Source organism: Capricornis sumatraensis, chromosome 9 (assembly GCF_032405125.1).
Source record: "Capricornis sumatraensis isolate serow.1 chromosome 9, serow.2, whole genome shotgun sequence".
Taxonomy (NCBI): domain Eukaryota; kingdom Metazoa; phylum Chordata; class Mammalia; order Artiodactyla; family Bovidae; genus Capricornis; species Capricornis sumatraensis.
Window position 1 is genome coordinate 107,875,132 of NC_091077.1, and position 20,859 is coordinate 107,895,990.

Genomic DNA, 20,859 nt, shown 5'->3' on the forward strand with positions numbered 1-20,859 from the left:
GGGTTTCTGTCTTGTCCCTTCATCTGGGACATAACTTTCTGCCTTTTTATGGTGATTTTGGTTTAGTCGCTGTGGGATTGTGGTTCTTCTTGCTTCTTCTGTCTGCCTTCTGATGGAGGAGGCTAAGAGCCTTGTGTAAGCTTCCTGATGGGAGGGACTGGTGGTGGAAAAATCTGGGTCTTGCTCTGGTGGGCAATGCCTTGCTCAGTAAAGCTTTAATCCACTTATCTGCTGGATTTGCACTCCTTCCCTGGTAGTCTTTTGGCCTGAGGCCAGCCAGCCCTTGGGTCTGCTGGCTCTGTGATTGGGTTATTGGGGACCTCCGAGCGAGTTTATGCCAAAGGGGACCTTCCCAGACAGCTGCTGCCAGTCCCCTGGTGCCTGTAGCGAGCCCTTGCTGACCCACGCCTCCGCGGGAGACCCTCCAACACTAGCAGGTAGCTCTGGCTCAGTTTCCTGTGGAGTCGCTGCTCTTTTCCTCTGAGTCTCGGTGTGCACAAGGTTTTGTTTGTGTCCTCCAAGACTGAAATCTTTGCTTCCCTCAATCCTGTGGAAGTCTTGTAATCAAATCCTGCTGGCCTTCAAGGTCAGATACCCTGGGGGTTCCCGTCCCTTTGTAGGGTCCCCAGCCTAGGAAGCGTGAAGCGTGACGTGGGGTTCTGAACCTTCCCAAGAGTGGGAAAGCTTCTTTAGTGTTACTGCTTTCCAGTATGTGGGTCACCCACCCTGATAACTTCCCTGGTGGCTCAGATGGTAAAGCGTCTGCCTGCAATGCGGGAGACCCAGGTTTGATCCCTGGGTTGGGAAGATCCCCTGGAGAAGGAAATGGCAACCCACTCCAGTATTCTTGCCTGGAGAATCCCATGGATGGAGGAGCCTGGTGAGACACAGTCCATAGGGTCACAAAGAGTTGGATGCAACTGAGCGACTCCACGTTTCACCCCGATAGGTATGGGATCTGACTTTATCGTGACCGTGCCCTGCTGCATCTTGCTGCGTCTTCTTCTCTGTCTTTGGACACGGAGTGTCTCTTTTTGTTAGGTTCCGGTGTCCTAGCGAAGGCTGCTCAGCAGCTAGTCGTGATTTTGGTGCTTTGGCAGGAGATGAGTGCATCTTCTGCTCCACCGTCTTGAACTCAGGTTGCCGATTTCATTTTATTAGAGAAATTTAAATCATGTATTTAGCTTGCATTATATTGGTTTGCCAATGTTTGTTTGGGTGTTTTGTAATAGCTTAGAAAACACTCGAACAAGCTTTTTGCCCAATGCAGTTTTTTCCCCCAGTAGCGCTGTTCTCAGAGGGTGGTGGTGTTGAGAACCAAGGTGAGAAAGGACTCTGCCTTCCCTAAACTTTGGATGTGTCGCTCATATTTACTCTGTTCTACAAATTGACAAAGAGCTATTTCAACATTGTACCTTGGACCAGAAACTGGATCTTGGTGCAGGACCCCAAGGAGTGAATATTTTAAAGTTGGGCGAAAGGAGCTGGCTCAGGCCTTGCTTCAGTGTGGAAGTGTTCACTGACTCTTGGGGCCAGAGAGCATGATATGCTCTCGAGGCCATGGCCCACTTGTGAAGCCAGAAGCTGGTGGGGTTGGCTCTGTGCTCCGGCCTCATCAGCTAGAGTGGGGCCAGGATCAGATGGGATGCGGATCCTGGGCTTGGCCGTGTTTAGGTTTTAATTAAGTACCTTTAAAGGAAAACAATAAAATCTTTTCTGGAGGTAGTCCTGAATCTGGGCCGGCCAGAAAGGAGCTGCAGAGCAGTCGCGGAGCTCAGGCAGAGCGAGGCCGCAGGGCGCTGGGGGCTACAGGGCCTGAGAGGGACCCGCAGGGCTGCGGGACTGTCTCTCCTTCCTGCTGCTTCACAGACAGCCCTTCTTATCTTTGGGGGCATTGTATTCACGTCGTAAGTTTCCAAGTGAAAGGTATGTTATTTTCTTAAAATATTTTGTGTTCACTTTTGTGTAATTTGCTTGCTATCTTAAAACATTGTTTCGTAACCCATTTGTGTATTAATTAGGGTGTAATTTCTCAAGTAGTTTAAATTTTACCAGAGGGCTGTGTTCTTTGTCACACTTAGAATCACAAAGAGTATGAAAAATAAGCCTTTAGGTTTGTTTGGCTTTGTTTTCTTGTAATATTTTTTTCCCAAATGGATTATTATTTAGAAGAAATACTACGTTAGAACTTAGCAAACATTTGAACACTTAAAAGCTGAATCTCAATTAAAAAAAATTATTTTAAACCTAGCTGACCCTGTTATAGTTTTATTTTTAGTATAAAAAAGGTAAACATACATAAGCTAAATTAAAGAATATCTATAGATCCATTTCCATTCAGATATAGAATTTAAAATATAGGAGATTGGTTGCAAAATAAAGACAAATTGTAAAATAATTTTCAGTACTTTGAAAATGCTAAAATATTTGATCATAATGAAATTTTTTGTTAGCTCTTCAGTTCCCATCCTTTTCTATTAAATTGTATTGGAAGTAAAGTAGGGGAAGAGGAATTGAATGAAGCTATTTTATATTAGGAACGGAGGAGGAATGGGGTTATTTATCTGGTTTATCATGTAGCAGAATTTTAACCTTTATTTTAACCCTTTGAGTGATGGTAAAATGTGTTCTGCCTTAGCCTCTTTAGTTAAGGTCTACAGAAGTAGCTTCATTTTTTGAATATATATATACAGAGTACAGCAACAAGTAGTTTTGAGCAAATATTCCCAACATTAAGTTTAAATTAATAATGGTTATACATGATTAACTGGAGAAGGGAACAGCAACCCACTCCAGCATTCTTGCCTGGAGAATTCCATGGACAGAGGAGCCTGCCAGACTACAGTCCATGGGGTCACAAACAGCTGGACATGACTTACCAACACACTTGCACGCATGATTAGACTTAACTTTTTTTGTCTTTCTATTTTTAGATGTTGGATGTTTACAGTCTAATTCCTTTTGACAATCCAGATGGTGGAGTTTGGAAGCAAGGATTTGACATCACTTATAAGCCTGATGAACGGGACACTAAGCCCCTTCAAGTGTTTGTGGTGCCTCACTCCCATAATGACCCAGGTAAAAGTTGCACTTCAGAAATCTGGAAGTTATTAAGTCCTTGTAGGCCCAAAGTATTTTAATGAGAATCAGGTAAACCTACTTTTCAAATATTTGGGATGTTATTCTCTGACTTTTAACATATTCTGCATGTCACAGTGTTGTCATCTTATCAGTTTTTGGGCCATTCAAGGATAATACTTGTGCACTGTGAAATAGGACTAAACACAAGAAGGTCTTAGCTTTGGGAGATGAAAAGTTCCATGCATTTAAGGTAGTGATAGTTCATTTTGGTTACTTGTTAAATATTGTGTGAGAGAATTATTTCATGTCCATAAACTCTGCATTAGAAAATGCAGAATGCTCATGGTAAGGTTTGTATCTTTAAAATATAGAAACAGCATAAAAGTGGTTAAGAGCCTTGATTTCAAGCAGGCATGAGTGTGAGTCCCAACCCCAACAGTGTTAGACAGCTTTAGGCCAGAGTCAGGTTTTTCCCAGGTGGAGACAGGATAAAGTGTTCACTTCACAGAGTGAAAGAGTAAAGGCATGGGGCAGAGTCCAAGGGTAACTGCTGTCAGCGCCATGAATGTTGATATTCGTTCACGTGACACCTTTTGGTGTTTATTGGGGCCAGAGATTTCTCCACCCAGGGTAGAGGAAAGTTGCTAAAATGATAATGGCAAGTGTACTTCAGTGCTTATTAGTGTGAGGACTGGTAATGAGTAAGTGACCCATGCATTAAGTTGCAGGGTTTTTGAGATGTGCTTTGAGACTTCCTCTGAAGGGCCGGCTGACTTGTGCTTCCGCCTGTCCTTTGTCTCAGTCTCACTGCCACTGCCAGAGGCACAGTATTCAGTTACTGCTTTGCACGCGTTTGCTCTCAGCATTCAGTTTTGTCACATTCGTTTCCACTAGTTTACTTCTGTGTGTTTCTTTCTACGACAGTAGAGCTTGTTACTTTACGTCTGGACGTGTGCTCTGGTGAAGACTTGCACGTGTGTGTTTGCCCACGCACACTGCTTTCAGATGTGAAAGATGGTCTGCAAGATAGAGCTTGGGTGCTGAAACGTGTGACTCTCTAGGATACTGCAGTAGTATTACAGTATGACATAGACCTACGTGAAATCAGCATTCTGAAGCTTTGTGATGAGCAGTCACTGCACACCAGCCTCTGATTTGGTTTCCTTGTCTTTGGTCTTAATGTCTTCATCTAGCTCTGTTTGTCTCAGTCACATTTCCTCTTAGGTGTTTTAAGTCGTCACCTCAACAGGTAAAGAATCTGCCTGTAATGCAGGAGACACAGGTTCTATCCCTCAGTTGGGAAGATCCCCTGGAGAAGGAAATGGCAACCCACTCCAGTGTTCTTGCCTGAAAAGTCCCGTGGACAGAGGAGCCTGGCTGACTACAGTACAAAGGGCCACAGAGAGTCAGACACGACTGAGCGACTAAGCATGCAAAAAAGCCCCACCATGTAGAGGCTGGAGGTTTGGGGCCAGCCTGAATGAGGCAGCCCTCCAGGTGTCCTCGGGCTTGTTTATTTGTGTATCTATGAAATGGAGGTCGTGTAGGTGGAGCAGCATCTTAAGTGAGATTGAGTTATAAAGTAGATGCAGAAGGTGATGAAAATCACACCTAATGGAAATTCCTTTTACTGTTTATTCGCCCTCTTGAGCACCAGATTAAATAGTACGTTTGCATTTAGGGGACACTTATGGAAGACATACTATCTTCATTTATATTTGGAGTCACTCACTGAGGTGAGGCGCTCACACTTCACGTATGGGACCTGAGACCGTAGGACTGCAGATTTTTTTTTTTTCCTATAAATCTCACTCTGAAATATCCCTTCATTGAGTGAGATAGTGGCCAAGCGGGTTTTTTTATTTAAATTGTTCTCTCCTCTTTTCTCTGCCAATCATGTATAGTTTAATTCTTATCACTTAATTGGGTTTGTGATGTGATTCCATTATGTTTCCATAATTCCAAATCCATAATAGGAGTTCCAAGGAATTCCTTATAGGTTTATAAATACACTTACCAGTGTGTTTCACAAGACCTCCTCATGTGAACACAACTCTCCTTTCTTTTTTATTTTTTAGAGACCTTTATTGTCCTTTCCGGAGAAGGGAATGACACCCCACTCCAGTACTCTTGCCTGGAAAATCAATGGGTGGAGGAGCCTGGTGGGCTGCAGTCCATGGGGTCGCAAAGAGTCGGACACGACTGAGCGACTTCACTTTGACTTTTCACTTTCATGCATTGGAGAAGGAAATGGCAACCCACTCCAGTGTTCTTGCCTAGAGAATCCCAGGGACGGGGGAGCCTGGTGGGCTGCCGTCTGTGGGGTCGCAAGAGTTGGACACGACTGAAGCGACTTAGCAGCAGCAACATTATCCTTTCCTCTTTTCTGCCATCCTCAATTTCCACTGATCTCATTTCTTGTGATTCTATAATGTGGGCTCTTAACTGAAATGATAAAATCTGTAGTTACCAGGCAGTGTGCCAGATGTTTTATAAACAGGTAATGCTGACAATAACTTTTGAAGGTTAGTGCCACTGTTCATGATGAAGGTGTTCCCAACTTGCCGAGGTTACACAGGCAGTAAGTGGCACCAGAGTACTTCCCTGTCGGTTTACCTGGATTGGCGGAGCGGCCGAGAACATGGGTCTCTTGTCACGTGTGCGCTGTCCCCGTTGCCTAGCCCGATAGTCGGCCTAGAGTCTTCGCTGAGTATGTGTAAAGCCTTCACTGACTTGCCTCCGTGCCCCTCCACAACTTTTTCACACTGTGTGCACACACACACACTTCATGCTTGCATATCAGCACAGATACAGACTTTTGATTGGTCTTCTTACTGGAGTGTAAGCTCAGTGAGGGCTTGAACTTTGTCTTATCAACCACTGGGTTGTGAATACCTCCAGCAGCAACCAGCACACAGTACAGACCCATTCAGTTAAATAAGCTAATGAACAAAGGAATCTGACTCTGCGGACTCAGATGGAACAGTTGGCTTATTCTTTGGCCTATACTTTTAACTGCCCTCCTTCTTGTTGTCTACTTATTTCCATTCCTTTAAACAATGGCTTCTTTAAAGTGCACTGCATAATTTTGAATACCAATAACAAAGGATATTAAGCTCTTAAAGGGCAGGGACTGTCTCTGCCTTTTAAGCTTTGTTTGCGTTAAGCTTCCTGTTGCAGTTAGTGTGGTGTTCTGTGAGAAGGCATTCTGAATAATTGTTTCTGACTAATAAATGAATCTGTCTGTTGGTATCCTAGCAACCACAGTTGAATCTTTTTGTCTTAGTGAAAGATGTTAATGACCTTTACCCTTAGGCCCTTCTCCACTTGAGTCAAAAGTAATGGTCAGAAACAGACCTTTTAAAACTAAAGCAATTTTTGCTATCAAGCAAAATGCTAGAGAAAAGAACCTGCTGACTTAATTTTCATTGCTCCTTAACAAAAATAGAATTTAGAGAACTAAATTATTCTGTAAAAAACTGAATCATTGAGATCATGAAAAACCACTCTTCAGTAGAGGAAAAGAGATGAGCATGTGCACGTACATTGCGAGTCCATGTGTGGCTCTGTGATGGGAAGTATCGGTGTAATACTCCTAAATGAATGTGCAGCTTACTTGTGAATGGAATCTATAGGGAGCTTTTCCTTTTCTGCAGCAACAATTTAAAACAAACTTTAGCCCAGTAGTTGATTTCATCAGTGGAGTTGTGTCTGTTGGGGCTAGAAGTATTTGAAATAAATTTTTAGGAAATCCCTATATGAAGTCACCATACTTAAAAAACTATGTTCCTGCATTGTTGTGTATGGAGATATTTTTCTTTGTGGATTGAACTGAAAAGGTACATTTCAAATTATATTTATATATTAATAAAATTTCTAACTATGTCTTCTTCCAGTACATAAGGACATGTAACAATTATCATGTAATATTTTATATGGTTTACATGAGTTAAAACAGACTTGGAAAGGAATTAAGTAAATGCTGATAATTGTGTACCATTATGCTTTTGAAGTTTTGAATCATAGACCATGAAATTAAATGTTAGTTGACTGATACATGTTCATGTTCTATTTAATAGGCTGATTAAAACACCATCACAGCACCTTCATATCTACAATCTTAATTCTTTGCTTCCTGCTAGTTAACTGTGGAAATAGTTAATTTTCCTTCCAAGGAAAAAAGTGTGTAGAGAGAAGATAAGGTGTACTAAATGAAAAATTGGACAGCATATTGCTAGTTAAGCAATTTGTAAAATGAACATTAGAAAATAATCCCCCCATGTGGTGGGACTCCAAAACAGAAGGAAGAGTCACACTGGGAAATAATTTACTTTCCTAAGTTTTTAGTTCTTTTGCAGAATTTTTGACTGAAATGAGTGTTTAGGATTTTCAGCCTTTTTTTGAAAATTAAGAGAACAATTTTTTCATTTTGTGTTATAATTTGAAATGAATTTGCTTACGTATCCTTATTCTTAAAAAGTCTGTGGAAAAGAGAAACGTGAGGACGTCACAGGGTAATATTATTCCCCAGCTCTTCCGTTCGAATACTGTTAAGTACAGTCTGGAGAGAACATTTCTGGTTCTCTGTGGGTGAGTGAACGTCCATGCAGGCGAAAGGCCGTGGGGACTGAGCTCAGGCTGCTGGAGGAGACCGCCGGGGGAAGGAGGTGGTCGGGAGAAGGCGAGCTGTGTCTGTGGCAGCAGTGGGGACCGCGTATGTTTCCCTGTGTAGTTATTGTGGGGTGCAGTGAGTTCTTTGGTTTTGGCTGCTGTACGGGAACTCTGCGTTTCTGGGGCTGAGACACTGTGGCCCTCACTGCCGTCTTGCCTCAGGGAGTGCTGGTGTGCGTCGTCCAGTGTAGCCTGTCCTGCAGCCCTGACGAGCGGTGCCTGCAAACCCCGTCTCCCAGGCGGGGATAGTGGGGCTGGGGCCAGTGTAGCTGCTTTCAACGTTGAACAGTTAAAAGTGGCCGAGGATGGGAAGTGGGCTCAGATTTGCCTGATTCTAAGCCCCATGTCCTTTCCATTTACTGTACTGCCTCTTAAGATGCTTTTAGTTCAGAGGACGCTGCTATTCCTCTTCTTCTTGCTCTGTGGGCATTGCCTAATTCAGCACGTTTATCTGAACTTTGGTTTGTTAATAGAGTTGCCAGATTTAGCTGGGCAAAAAAGAAAACAACAGGCTGCTCATTTACATTTTAACTTCCTGTAAACAATGCATAAATTTTTACATGTGCTGCAATATCATATGGTAGACACTTAATCTAAACATTTATTATTTCTCTGAAGCTCAAATTTAACCTGTCATCCTGTATTTCATCTGGCACTCTTAAATGTTAAGAAATTTTGGCATTTGTTTTTACGAGATCTCTACAATTGGTATATTGATATTCCTTTTTAGAGGGAAAAAAGTCCGATTGTTTGGGCTCTCACTAGACTGTATTCTTTAGGAACACAAATGTCAGGTAGCGCCTGAAATGTGGGTAATCATTAAACACCTTCCAGTTCCCCTTTTTGATTACTTTTGTCTGTCTTCATTCCTGGGTGCTTCAGAGCTCACCACCATGCTGGCTATACAACTAACTGCTGGAACAACGGAAATTTATCATGTTCAGGCACTGTTCTTGGTATTGTGTGTGTGTGTGAGGTGCTCAGTCGTGTCTGACTCTTGTGACCCCATGGACTGTAGCCCTCTAGGCTTCTCTGTCCATGGGGTTCTCCAGGCAAGTCTGCTGGAGGGGGTTGCCATTTCCTGCTCCCGGAGTCTTCCCGACCGAGGGATGAACCCGGATCTCTCCCTGCATTGCAGGCAGATGCTTTACTGCCTGAGCTATGTTTTGAATCCATCAATCCTGGCAGTGACTTTATGATAAAAATCGTGTTTTCACCCTCATTTCACAGATGAAAAAGCAATGAGACAGAACAGAGGGTAAGCAATGTGTCTGTGGCAGGGCTGGGTCTGAACCCAAGTCACCTGGGTCTGGAATCAGAATTCATAACTATTTTAATATGGCCTCTTGCAGGTAATACTTGTGAAACCACAAAAAGAGCTTCTAGAAGAATGTCTTTAAGTTTTTCTAAGCCAAATGTCAGCTACTTTAGTATTAATCCTATAAAACATCTTAGTGGCTGTTGCTGAAGCAGACACCTCACTACACTGTACGCTACCCTTTCTTTCCTTCTGTCCTTATCGAAACAGATGGCTTAGTCCTTAAATACGACATTAGTGCATGGAATGGTGAGTGGTTTTTCTCCTTGAGACATACTGTACAATTGGAAAGCGATTGAGAAGCAGTATTTTCCAGCTTTTAAGTGATTTCTTCTAGAGACTTTGATAATTTGCCCAGTATTGGCTTGCTCATAACATATCCTAAGAGTGATGCCCCCGAAGGAATATACATGTCTCTCATAGATACTTTTCATTATTTCAAATGACCAAACTTTGATTGGACACCACTTAATAGTCCAGAAGTGTCCTCATTTGGTTCAGATAAATACTCATGGATGAAATTCTTAACACAGGAGGGAAGTAACACACGGAAGCACAGATGTAGAAAACACTTTGGAGGGTGATCTCACAATTGCAGGTGTCAGATATTAAGGTATGCAGGCCTTCTAAAGGGCATTTAGAAAAACAGTACAGAAGGAGGTTGCGTCTGGTCAGTGCCCGGCTGCATGTGAACCAGACCCAGCTGTCCTGACAGCCATGCAAATGGGTCCCTGTGGTGTTGGGTAGGGTTTCCAGTGACAGCAACTTACACAGGTTAGAAAAATGCTGTATCTCAAACAGGTTAATGGCGAAGCGATATGTTTTTAAAAACTATTAAATGATACTGAATAGGCTGGCAGAAAGGTTGGCTTATCTTGGATATCTGAGTGGAAAAGCATTTGGAGAATCAGCAGATTTGTAAGTTTTCAAAGACTCATCTTCATTTTTGACACGGCTTTTACTCTCTTCTGAAAATTTAATTACTCAGTTCCCTTCACTGTGCTTTCTTGGCCTCTATTTCCCTGTATTTGTTTCCACTGAGATCCATCACCATATTTAGAAGAATGATTGCAGTGGCCTCATGTCTTGTTTTTCTCCTATTTTACCTTGTTCAGTTCAGTTCAGTTGCTCAGTCGTGTCCAACTCTTGGCGACCCCATGAATCGCAGCACACCAGGCCTCCCTGTCCATCACCAACTTCCGGAGTTCGCTCAGACTCGTGTCCATTGAGTCGGTGATGCCATCCAGCCATCTCATCCTCGGTCGTCCCCTTCTCCTCCTGCCCCCGATCCCTCCCAGCATCAGAGTCTTTTCCAATGAGTCAGCTCTTCTCATGAGGTGGCCAAAATACTGGAGTTTCAGCTTTAGCATCATTCCTTCCAAAGAAATCCCAGGGCTGATCTCCTTTAGAATGGACTGGTTGGATCTCCTTGCAGTCCAAGGGACTCAAAAGAGTCTTCTCCAACACCACAGTTCAAAGGCATCAATTCTTCGGTGCTCAGCTTTCTTCACAGTTCAACTCTCACATCCATACATTACCACTGGAAAAACCATAGCCTTGACTAGATGGACCTTTGTGGGCAAAGTAATGTCTCTGCTTTTGAATGTGCTGTCTAGGTTGGTCATAACTTTTCTTCCAAGGAGTAAGCGTCTTTTAATTTCATGGCTGCAGTCACCATCTGCAGTGAATTTGGAGTCCAGAAAAATAAAGTCTGACACTGTTTCCACTGTTTCCCCATCTATTTCCCATGAAGTGATGGGACCAGATGCCATGATCTTAATTTTCTGAATGTTGAGCTTTAAGCCAACTTTTTCATTCTTCTCTTTCACCTTCATCAAGAGGCTCTTTAGCTCCTCTTCACTTTCTGCCATAAGGATGGTGTCATCTGCATATCTGAGGTTATTGATATTTCTCCTGACAATCTTGATTCCAGCTGTGCTTCTTCCAGCCCAGCATTTCTCATGATATACTCTGCATATAAGTTAAATAAGCAGGGTGACAATATACCGCCTTGACGTACTCCTTTTCCTGTTTGGAACCAGTGTGTTGTTCCATGTCCAGTTTTAACTGTTGCTTCCTAACCTGCATATAGGTTTCTCAAGAGGCAGGTCAGGTGGTCTGGTATGCTCTTCTCTTTCAGGATTTTCCAGTTTATTGTGATCCACACAGTCAAAGGCTTTGGCATAGTCAATAAAGCAGAAATACTTGTTTTTCTGGAACTCTCTTGCTTTTTCGATGATCCAGCGGATGTTGGCAATTTGATCTCTGGTTCCTTTGTCTTTTCTAAAACCAGCTTGAACATCTGGAAGTTCACGGTTCACGTATTGCTGAAGCCTGGCTTGGAGAATTTTGAGCATTACTTTACTAAGATGTGAGATGAGTGCAGTTGTGTGGTAGTTTAAGCATTCTTTGGCATTGCCTTTCTTTGGGATTAGAATGAAAACTGACCTTTTCCAGTCCTGTGGCCACTGCTGACTTTTCCAAATCTGCTGGCATATTGAGTGCAGCACTTTCACAGCATCATCCTTCAGGATTTGAAATAGCTCAACTGGAATTCCATCACCTCCACTAGCTTTGTTCGTAGTGATGCTTCCTAAGGCCCACTTGACTTCACATTCCAGGCTGTCTGGCTCTAGGTGAGTGATCACACCATCATGGTTATCTGGGTTGTGAAGATCTTTTTTGTGCAGTTCTTCTGTGTATTCTTGCCACCTCTTCTTAATATCTTCTGCTTCTGTTAGGTCCATACCATTTCTGTCCTTTATTGAGCCCATCTTTGCATGAAATGTTTCCTTGGTATCTCTAATCTTCCTGAAGAGATCTCTAGTGTTTCCCATTCTGTTGTTTTCCTCTATTTCTTTGCATTGATCGCTGAGGAAGGGTTTCTTATCTCTCCTTTCTATTCTTTGAAACTATTTCTATTCAAATGGGAATATCTTTCCTTTTCTCCTTTGCTTTTCACTTCTCTTCTTTTCACAGATATTTGTAAGCCTACCCTGACAGCCATTTTTCTTTTTTGCATTTCTTTCCCATGGGGATGGTCTTGATCCCTGTCTCCTGTACAGTGTCATGAACCTCATTCCATAGTTCATCAGGCACTCTGTCTATCAGATCTAGTCCCTTAAATCTATTTCTCACTTCCACTGTATAGTCATAAGGGAGTTGATTTAGGTCATACCTGAATGGTCTAATGATTTCCCCCACTTTCTTCAATTTAAGTGTGAATTTGGCAATAAGGAGTCCATGATCTGAGCCACAGTCAGCTCTCAGTCTTGTTTTTGCTGACTGTATAGAGCTTCTCCATCTTTGGCTGCAAAGAATATAATCAGTCTGATTTCGGTATTGATCATCTGGTGATGTCCATGTGTAGAGTGTTCACTCGTGTTGGTGGAAGAGGGTGTTTGCTGTGACCAGTGGGTTCTCTTGGCAAAAGTCTATTAGCCTTTGCCCTTCTTCATTCCGCATTCCAAAGCCAAATTTGCCTGTTACTCCAGGTGTTTCTTGACTTCCTACTTTTGCATTCCAGTCCCCTATAATGAAAAGGACATCTTTTTTGGGTGTTTCTAAAAGGTCTTGTAGGTCTTCATAGAACTGTTCAACCTCAGCTTCTTCAGCGTTACTGGTTGGGACATAGACTTGTATTAGTGTGATATTGAATGGTTTGCCTTGGAAATGAACAGAGATCATTCTGTCATTTTTGAGATTGCATCCAAGTACTGCATTTCAGACTCTTTTGTTGACCATGATGGCTACTCCATTTCTTCTAAGGGATTCCTGCCCACAGTAGTAGATATAACGGTCATCTGAGTTAAATTCGCCCATTCCAGTCCATTTTAGTTCGCTGATTCCTAGGGTGAATGTTGACGTTCACCCTTGCCATCTCTTGTTTGACCACTTCCAATTTGCCTTGATTCATGGACCTGACATTCCAGGTTCCTATGCAATATTGCTCTTTACAGCATCGGACCTTGTTTCTATCACCAGTCACATCCACAACTGGGTATTGTTTTTGCTTTGGCTCCATCCCTTCATTCTTTCTGGAGTTATTTCTCCACTGATCTCCAGTAGCATATTGGGAACCTACTGACCTGGGGAGTTCCTCTTTCAGTATTGTATCATTTTGCCTTTTCATAGTGTTCACAGGGTTCTCACGGCAAGAATACTGAAGTGGCTTGCCATTCCCTTCTCCAGTGGACCACATTCTCTCATACCTGTCCACCATGACCCGCCCGTCTTGGGTGGCCCCACAGGGCATGGCTTAGTTTCATTGAGTTAGACAAGGCTGTGTGTGGTCCGTGTGATCAGATTGGCTAGTTTTCTGTGATTATGGTTTCCGTGTTGTCTGCCCTCTGATGCCGTCTCGCAACACCTACCGTCTCCTTTGGGCTTCTCTTACCTTGATCATGGGGTATCTCTTCATGGCTGCATCAGCAGAATGCAGCCAGTCCTTCTTACCTTGGACGAAGTCGTCCCTCCTGACATTGAATGTGGATTAAGTCCTCTCGGCCCTCCTGCAACCACGCGGCTGCAGCTCCTTGGACGTGAGGTTGTTCCTCTTGGCAGCCACCCCTGACCTTGGATGTGGTATAGCTCCTCTCGGCGGCCTCCCCTGACCTCAGACGTGGGGTAGCTCCTCTCGGCCGCACTTCTGCGCAGTCCATCGCAGCCGGCGCACTTCTCCGCGGTCTGTTTTACCTTGTTAGTTAATCTGTTATCTGTGGCTCAGACGGTAAAGCATTTGTCTGCAGTGCAGGAGACCCGGGTTCAATCCCTGGGTTGGGAAGATCCCCTGGAGGAGGAAATGGCAGCCCACTCCAGCACTCTTGCCTGGAGAACCCCGTGGACGGCAGAGCCTGGTGGGCCACTGTCCCTGGGGTCGCAAAGAGCCGGGCACGGCTGGGCGACTGCGCTTTCCTTCACCTTGCACTCACAGTGCAGATGGTCTTGAAAACCCAGCTCAGGAACCTTAACTCACTTCCTTCTAAGCTTTTGGTGAGAAACAAGGATGGTTTAGATGGTTTTCAGTGTCTGATCTCACTTCTGTTTATTCAGTATCTTACTGTATTCCCACTGTGTAAGGTGCAGTGAGGGCATGCCCAGCTGCCTTCTGCTCCCTGAAATTGATACATCATTTCACGGCTCAATGTCTTTTCCGTCTCCTCTTGCCCCTTTTCTCTCTAACCAAATGACGTCTAATCTAAGAATCTCTCTTCTATTCTTCTAATAGGAACTTAGCATTTCTTTATTCCCACAGTGGTTTTTTATATTTTCACTGTAAAATGTTTTCATCCAACTTAGCTTTATTGCTTTATCATTATTAGATGCTTGGATTGTGTTTGAATGAATAAACCAGAACAGAAAGTTAATTAAAACTCTTTCACAGTTTATCAGGGGGAAAAGTAAGGTTATTCTATACTAGAAATATTGGAATTAAAATTAATCAGCCTGTGAGTTATGGTAACATCAGTTAAAGTTGTTTGTAACCTCTTAAGTGTAGGATTGGATGTTGAAGTTGAACATTGAAAGGTTTGACAAGTGATGGAAGAAACTTGTTGATCATTTGTTAATATAGAATAACTTAATTACTAAAATAAAGGAGCTTTTTTTATGACCTCTACTACTATTTTTCAATTTGAAAATATTATGTTAAAATGGAAATAACTTGAAGCATGTTGGATTTTTTTTCAGTGTCTATTATCTGGGTATATCTCAGAATCTGTTTATGTTTTCTTAACAGTTGGTACCTATTTTAGTGGAATGAATGTGCTCATTAAAAAGTCATTATTGTAGCAATTAAAACGATAACAGTGGAACAATGATTTGAGGGGCATGCCTTCTTCCGGATGTGTGTGTTTTAAATCATCTTAGGGCTGACAGAGCCTTTATAAATAGAAAACAGAAACTTGGAGATGTTGTTGAAGATTATCAGGTTAGTATCAGGACCGTGAACATGATAGAGCTGATAGTATGTGGTGTCTTTGACCTTTGGTTTCATTTTCAGCTGAAGTAGTACATTTGCATTTTTTTCCCCAGTCCTTTTGGCCATACAGTTCATTCATCTGTCAAGCACTTCCTGTCCTTTTGCTGTTGTGGACTGTACCAGGTGCTAGAGTCGCGAGAACTGACTTGTTTGAAGTTCAGCTTGTAGTGTTTATCTAGGCTTGCTTCTAAAACTTACATGACCTGGAGCAAAAGTACATGGAGGCCCTCAAACACTATGTCTAAACATTTAAATGTTTATATCAAATGAATACATTGCTAAATAAAATAAATCTTTTCCTGTTGCCTTAGGGTATAACAGCTCAGTGATCTGGAAGGCCAAGTGAGAGTTGAGAGCGCTTGGGCTCCGATTTTGCATTGGCTGTGCTGCTGCTGCGGGGGGCGCTGGCCTCTGGGCACCCCGGCCCGGTCTGGACCCAGGAGGGTGCTTCTTGCGGACACCGCAGCCCGCTTCCCACACCCTTGCAGACTGTACCTCCTGGCTACTGCCGGGCTCGCGGCCACCTGCACGTCCACCAGCCCTGGCAGGGCTGGCCTAGCAGAAGGCCCTGGGGGGCTCGCGAAGCTGGCTGCGGGTGACCAGGCGCGGACCAAGCCCTGGGGATGTAGAAGGGCAGGGCTGTGTGCTGCAGAGCTGGCTGCGGGGCGACCAGGCATGGGCCAAGCCCCAGGGACGCGGAAGGGCAGGGCTGTGTGGTAAGGACAGTGGCTGGGCATGGCCTTTGCCTGGTGGGTTTGTCATGTGGAAAGGGTGGGCTCAGAGGAGGAGCTGGGAGACCACTGGGGTCCAGTGCGCAGGGCAGGCGCTCCTGCCCAGGGCCCTGGCTGGTCCTGTATGTGCCCTCTACCAGACAGACAAAGCGCTCCTCAGACGCTCAGATCCCACAAAGTGTGCAGACTGTAAGCTAGATCAGAAGTCCACAATTCAAAAAATAAATTGCGTTTTGTTAGTGAACAGTTATTAGATGTGTATTTGCTTATGATTAAGAATAAGCAATAGTTTTCAACTGTGTTATTTTTATATTTTAGAAATTAAAATTTTTTCTGATAAAAATGATAGTGACTTTGAAATTACGATGGCTGAATAAAACTTCTAATTGTGTACTCTTTGTTTTTAACATTCCCCCACTTATTTAAAATAGTGATTAGCTGTTTTATGGGTGTTGGTGTTGTTAGAATGAAAAAGGATAAATTGAAAGGTATTCTTAATGCTGTTCTAGCTCTGTTTCAGTTTCTAAGTATATTCAAGGGAAAGAAAAAGGCTGTGAATTGACCATTAAGTAAATCAGTTTGCATCTGAATGTCCCAAGATTATTAAATCTCGACATAGGAATGTAATTTTATATCACAAAAATTCATCCCATACAATTTTTTATAAAATGCTATCTTTGTGACTGGTCTCATGTTAATATACAGTTGGAGTTTTACAGTAATTTAGAGAAGAAAGAGTCAATTCAGTGTAAAAGGGAATACTTGATTACCCTATTGTATAAGAGCAATAAAAGCTAATTTGCTGTTATATTACTCAGTATTGAAAACTGCAAGAGGCTATCTTTCTGTTCATTCTACATTAATTGTGCTGTATTGTAGTGATACTCATATCTATTATAGATGAGTTTTATGGAAGCCTTTTAAGTTGACATCTCTGAGCTTGTCTTTTGGCTCACGTAAATATCTTTGACATATTGTCTGCATGATTGTTGAAGGGCGAATGAAGTGTTGAAGGCAAAATGGATTAATCAGTCGCTGTGATTCCTCTGTGAACACTCCCCTGATAAACTATTCTTTGAAATGGGCTGAGTTCATCACAAAGTATAACTGATGAAAATAAGTAGTTGTATTTTTAAAAAGTCTTTAACTTATTAAACTTCATAAAGACTGTTTCTTCTAAATTTGCCTCTTATGCTGGTATTTTATTATTAAATTAATTTCAGAGTCATTTCACTGTTCATAGTTCTTTTCTTTAATTGCGTTTATAAGCCAAACAATGGGGATTAATTTTGACTTCTGTTGAAACTTAGGTAGAAATTGGTAGATGTGACGTCTTTGTTGTTCAGTCGCTCAGTTGTGTCTGACGCCTTGCGACCCCAGGGACTGCAGCAGGCCAGGCTTCCCTGTCCTTCACCATCTCCCAGGGTTTGCTCAAATTCATGTCCATTTAGTTGGTGAGAAAATCCAACTGTCTCGTCCTCTGTCGTCGCCTTCTCCTCCTGCCTTCGGTCTTTCCCAGCATCAGGGTCTTTTCCAGTGAGTTGGCTGTTCGCATCAGGCGGCCACAGTATGGGAGCTGCAGCTTCAGCACCAGTCCTTCCAGGGACTGCTCGGGGCTGTCTCCTTTAGGATGGACGGGTTGGGTCTCCTTGCAGCCCAGGGGCTCTCCAGGGTCTTCTGGAGCCCTCGCCCCTGGCCTGCCGGGGAAGCTCCCTTCGGGCTCCACTGCTAGTTCTACGCGTTTACAGCGACTGCCTCTGCTAAAGTCTTGAACCCCTGAAATTATCCGTGAAGACTGGAGTCAGTACGCCCCCAAATCCTGTTGCATTGATATTTTGGCCTCTTCCCATGAATTGCAGATGTTCCTGCTGCTGCTAAGTCGCTTCAGTCGTGTCCGACTCTGTGCGACCCCATAGACGGCAGCCCACCAGGCTCCCCCGTCCCTGGGATTCTACAGGCAAGAACACTGGAGTGGGTTGCCGTTTCCTTCTCGCAGATGTTAATAATGGCATCTAAAATGGTCAGTTTTTTCCAGAAGTTTTTCAATTGACTTGGCTCTGACCCATCAGAGAAATCACCATCTACGACAGCTGTATAGTCTTACGGAAGGTGTTTCTCAAAGCAGAAGACTTGAAAGTCAAAGTTAGTGCTTGGTCCACGAGCTGCCGAATGGATGTTGTATGAGTGGGCATGAAACCACTGTGAATGAGGTTGTGTATCTTCATCAGAGATCTGTGTGACCAGCTGACCATTGCGAATAAGCAGGACTGTTTTGAAAGGAATCTTATTTTCCGAGTAGAAGATTTCAGTAATGGGCTTAAAATATTCAGTACATCCTGTGGTAAACATAAGTGCTGTTATCTAAGCTTGCTCTTCCGTTTATAGAGCACAGACAGAATAGATTTGCATAATTCTTAAGGCCCTCGGACTTTCGGAATGGTATATGAGCACTGGCTTTGCCTTCAAGTCACCAGCTACATTATCCCCTAACAGGTCGGTCAGCCTGTCCTGTGGGGCTTTGCAGCCAGGCATTGATTTCTCTTTTCTAGCTAAGAAAGCCTGAGATGGCATCTCCCTGCAATAGAATGCTCTTTCATCTGCACTGCAAGTGTCTTGTTTAATGTAGCCGCCTTCATGCGTGATCTTAGCTAGCTTTTTCCGGATAACTTGTTGCAGCTTCTACATTCGCATGGGCCGTTTCCCTTGCTGTTGCACTTGTATGTTACGGAGATGGCTTCTTTCTTTGAACCTCATGAACCAGCCTCTACCAGCTTCAGACTTTTCTTCTTTATCTTCCTCAACTCTCTCAGCATAGAACTGGGGAGAGTTAGGCCTTGGTCTAGGTTTGGCTTTGACTTAAGAGAATGTGTTACCGGTTTGATCTTCTATCCAGACCACCAACACCTTCTCCATATCAGCAGTAAGGCTGTTTAGCTTTTTATCGTTCCTGTGTTCTTCGGAGTAGCAGTTTCCATCTCCTGTAAGAACTTTGCCTTTGCATTCACCGCTTGGCTGTTGCAGGGCAATTCATCTAGCTTTTGGCCATCTTGGCTTTCAACAAACCTTTCTTACTAAGGTTAATCATTTCTAGCTTCTGATTAAAAGTGAGGGACTTGGGAATATTCCTTTCACTTGAATACTTAAGAGGACATTGTAGGGCTATTAATTGGTCTACTTTCAATTTTATTCTGTCTCAGGGAATAGGGAGGCTGGAGGAGAGAGGGAGATGAAGAATGGCCTTTAGAGCAGTCAGAACATTCAATTCACTGTCTTATACAGGTGTGGTTCGTGGAACCCGAGAACAATTGCAGGTGTAACATCAAGACCATTGCTTACAGTTCATGGTAACAAATGTGATTACAGTTAAAAATTTTAAAATAGAATTACTGAAGTGTGACAGACACATAAAGTGAGCAAATGCTGTTGGAATGATGGCACTGATCTATTTGTTTGACAGAAGGTTGCCACAAACCTTCTATTTGTAAAAAAATGCAACATCTGTGAAGCAAAATAAAGCAAAGTGCGATGAAGCAAGTTATGCCAGGACTGGATTAGCTCCATTCTCATGACATCATTTTGTCTTCATCATCTCTTTAGAGACAAGGGAAGTCGCTCAGTCATGTGAGACTCTTTGCTGTCCCATGGACTGTAGCCTACCGGGCTCCTCCGTCCATGGAATTTTCCTGGCAAGAGTACTAGACTGGGTTGCCATTTCCTTCTCCAGGAAATCTTCCTGACCCGGGGATCGAACCAAGGTCTCCTGCATTGCAGGCAGACGCTTTACCTTCTGAGCCACCAGGGAAGCCCCTCTTTGGCGAAATTATGTCCATAATGCAGTCGTATTCTGAAGTGACTGGCTGTTAGGACTTCAACGTATGCATTTCAAGAGGACAAATCCAGCCCATTAAAGGGACGTAGAATGAGTTCTGTGCTAACGTATTGGGTAACCAGTATGGTTAAGATGTGGAGCAGTTTATTTAACTTGTAAATAAATTGTATACTTTTCAAAATTGGATGTTAGGAATATCTTTTATTTCTCCTTTGACCTGGTTTGATTATACAGTTGTGAAAAGGGTAATTAAAGGGTAATTAAAGGCTGATGATGATTATAATAATAACAGCAGCGGCAGCTGCGCCATCAAGTGCTGTAGCGCGTCCTGGGCTTGGGTAGTTAGAGGCTGATGATGGTTATAGCAGCAGCAGCGGCAGCCGCGCCGGCAAGTGCTGTAGCGCGTCCTGGGCTCGGGTCTGAGCACTGGAGAGTTTTGTGTCTCGGGGTGCTGCATCGTGAGCAGGGAATTAGGGCATCTCCATTTCAGGATAGGGTGAAGTTTCTTTGCTTGTCCTTGGGAATCTGAGTGTAGATCCTGGCCTCAGTGCTCTGGGGCAGGGTCCGGGTTCATTCGTTTGTTAAGCAAGACGGAATTCTGTGTAAACCACTAATTCCTGAGGTATTTTTGAGTTTTCTGTATGTACAGGCTTTTTACTCAATATGGAAAAGTTGAATTATTCAGGTGACAAGTTGAATTATTCTTTGGTGACAAACTAGCTTAAAAATGTCCCAGATCAAGAAAGTTCTTTAAAGAATATTCTGAACTATATCCTATCTGGCTCATAGGTCCAATACCCATCACTTTGTGGGTGCTCAGTAAGTAATTGCAGAATGGATAGATTTCAGTTAGAGCAAAAGGGAGAGAGGCGGCCCCAGCGGCAGTGCCCAGTGGCGGTGCCCAGCAGAGCCTCGCGCTTGCACTGTCCAAAGCACATTGCCGGCTCAGCCCTGGCGAGCTTCTGCCATTTGTTTTGTCAGCAAATACGGGATGCATTGAGTGTTCACTTGATTGTAGACAGACAAAAGAAGTAACTAGTTGGACCCTTTGTATTTTAGACCTCCCACATGTTTGAGACTTGGAAACAATAGAAGAGCAGTTTCGCCTGTCTGTGTAGAGACGCCCCTTCCTGTAAGATGTCCCGGATGAGAGGTGATTCTCACACAGTACATTTTATCTTCCACCCGTAGGTGGGATTGACGGCTGTGTGTGTTTTGCCTCAGCTGCTTGTCGTGTTGCTTTATTACT

General features: G+C 43.4%; 1 protein-coding gene across 1 annotated transcript in view; it reads left to right on the forward strand.

Moving 5' to 3' along the window:
- The window catches only part of MAN2A1 (mannosidase alpha class 2A member 1), a 197,526-nt gene that overhangs the window by 43,822 nt on the left and 132,845 nt on the right, over positions 1-20,859 (forward strand). The window contains exon 3 of the mRNA XM_068979768.1: positions 2,934-3,078. Within this exon, the coding sequence (XP_068835869.1) occupies positions 2,934-3,078 (145 nt within the window). The remainder of the gene's footprint in view (positions 1-2,933; positions 3,079-20,859) is intronic.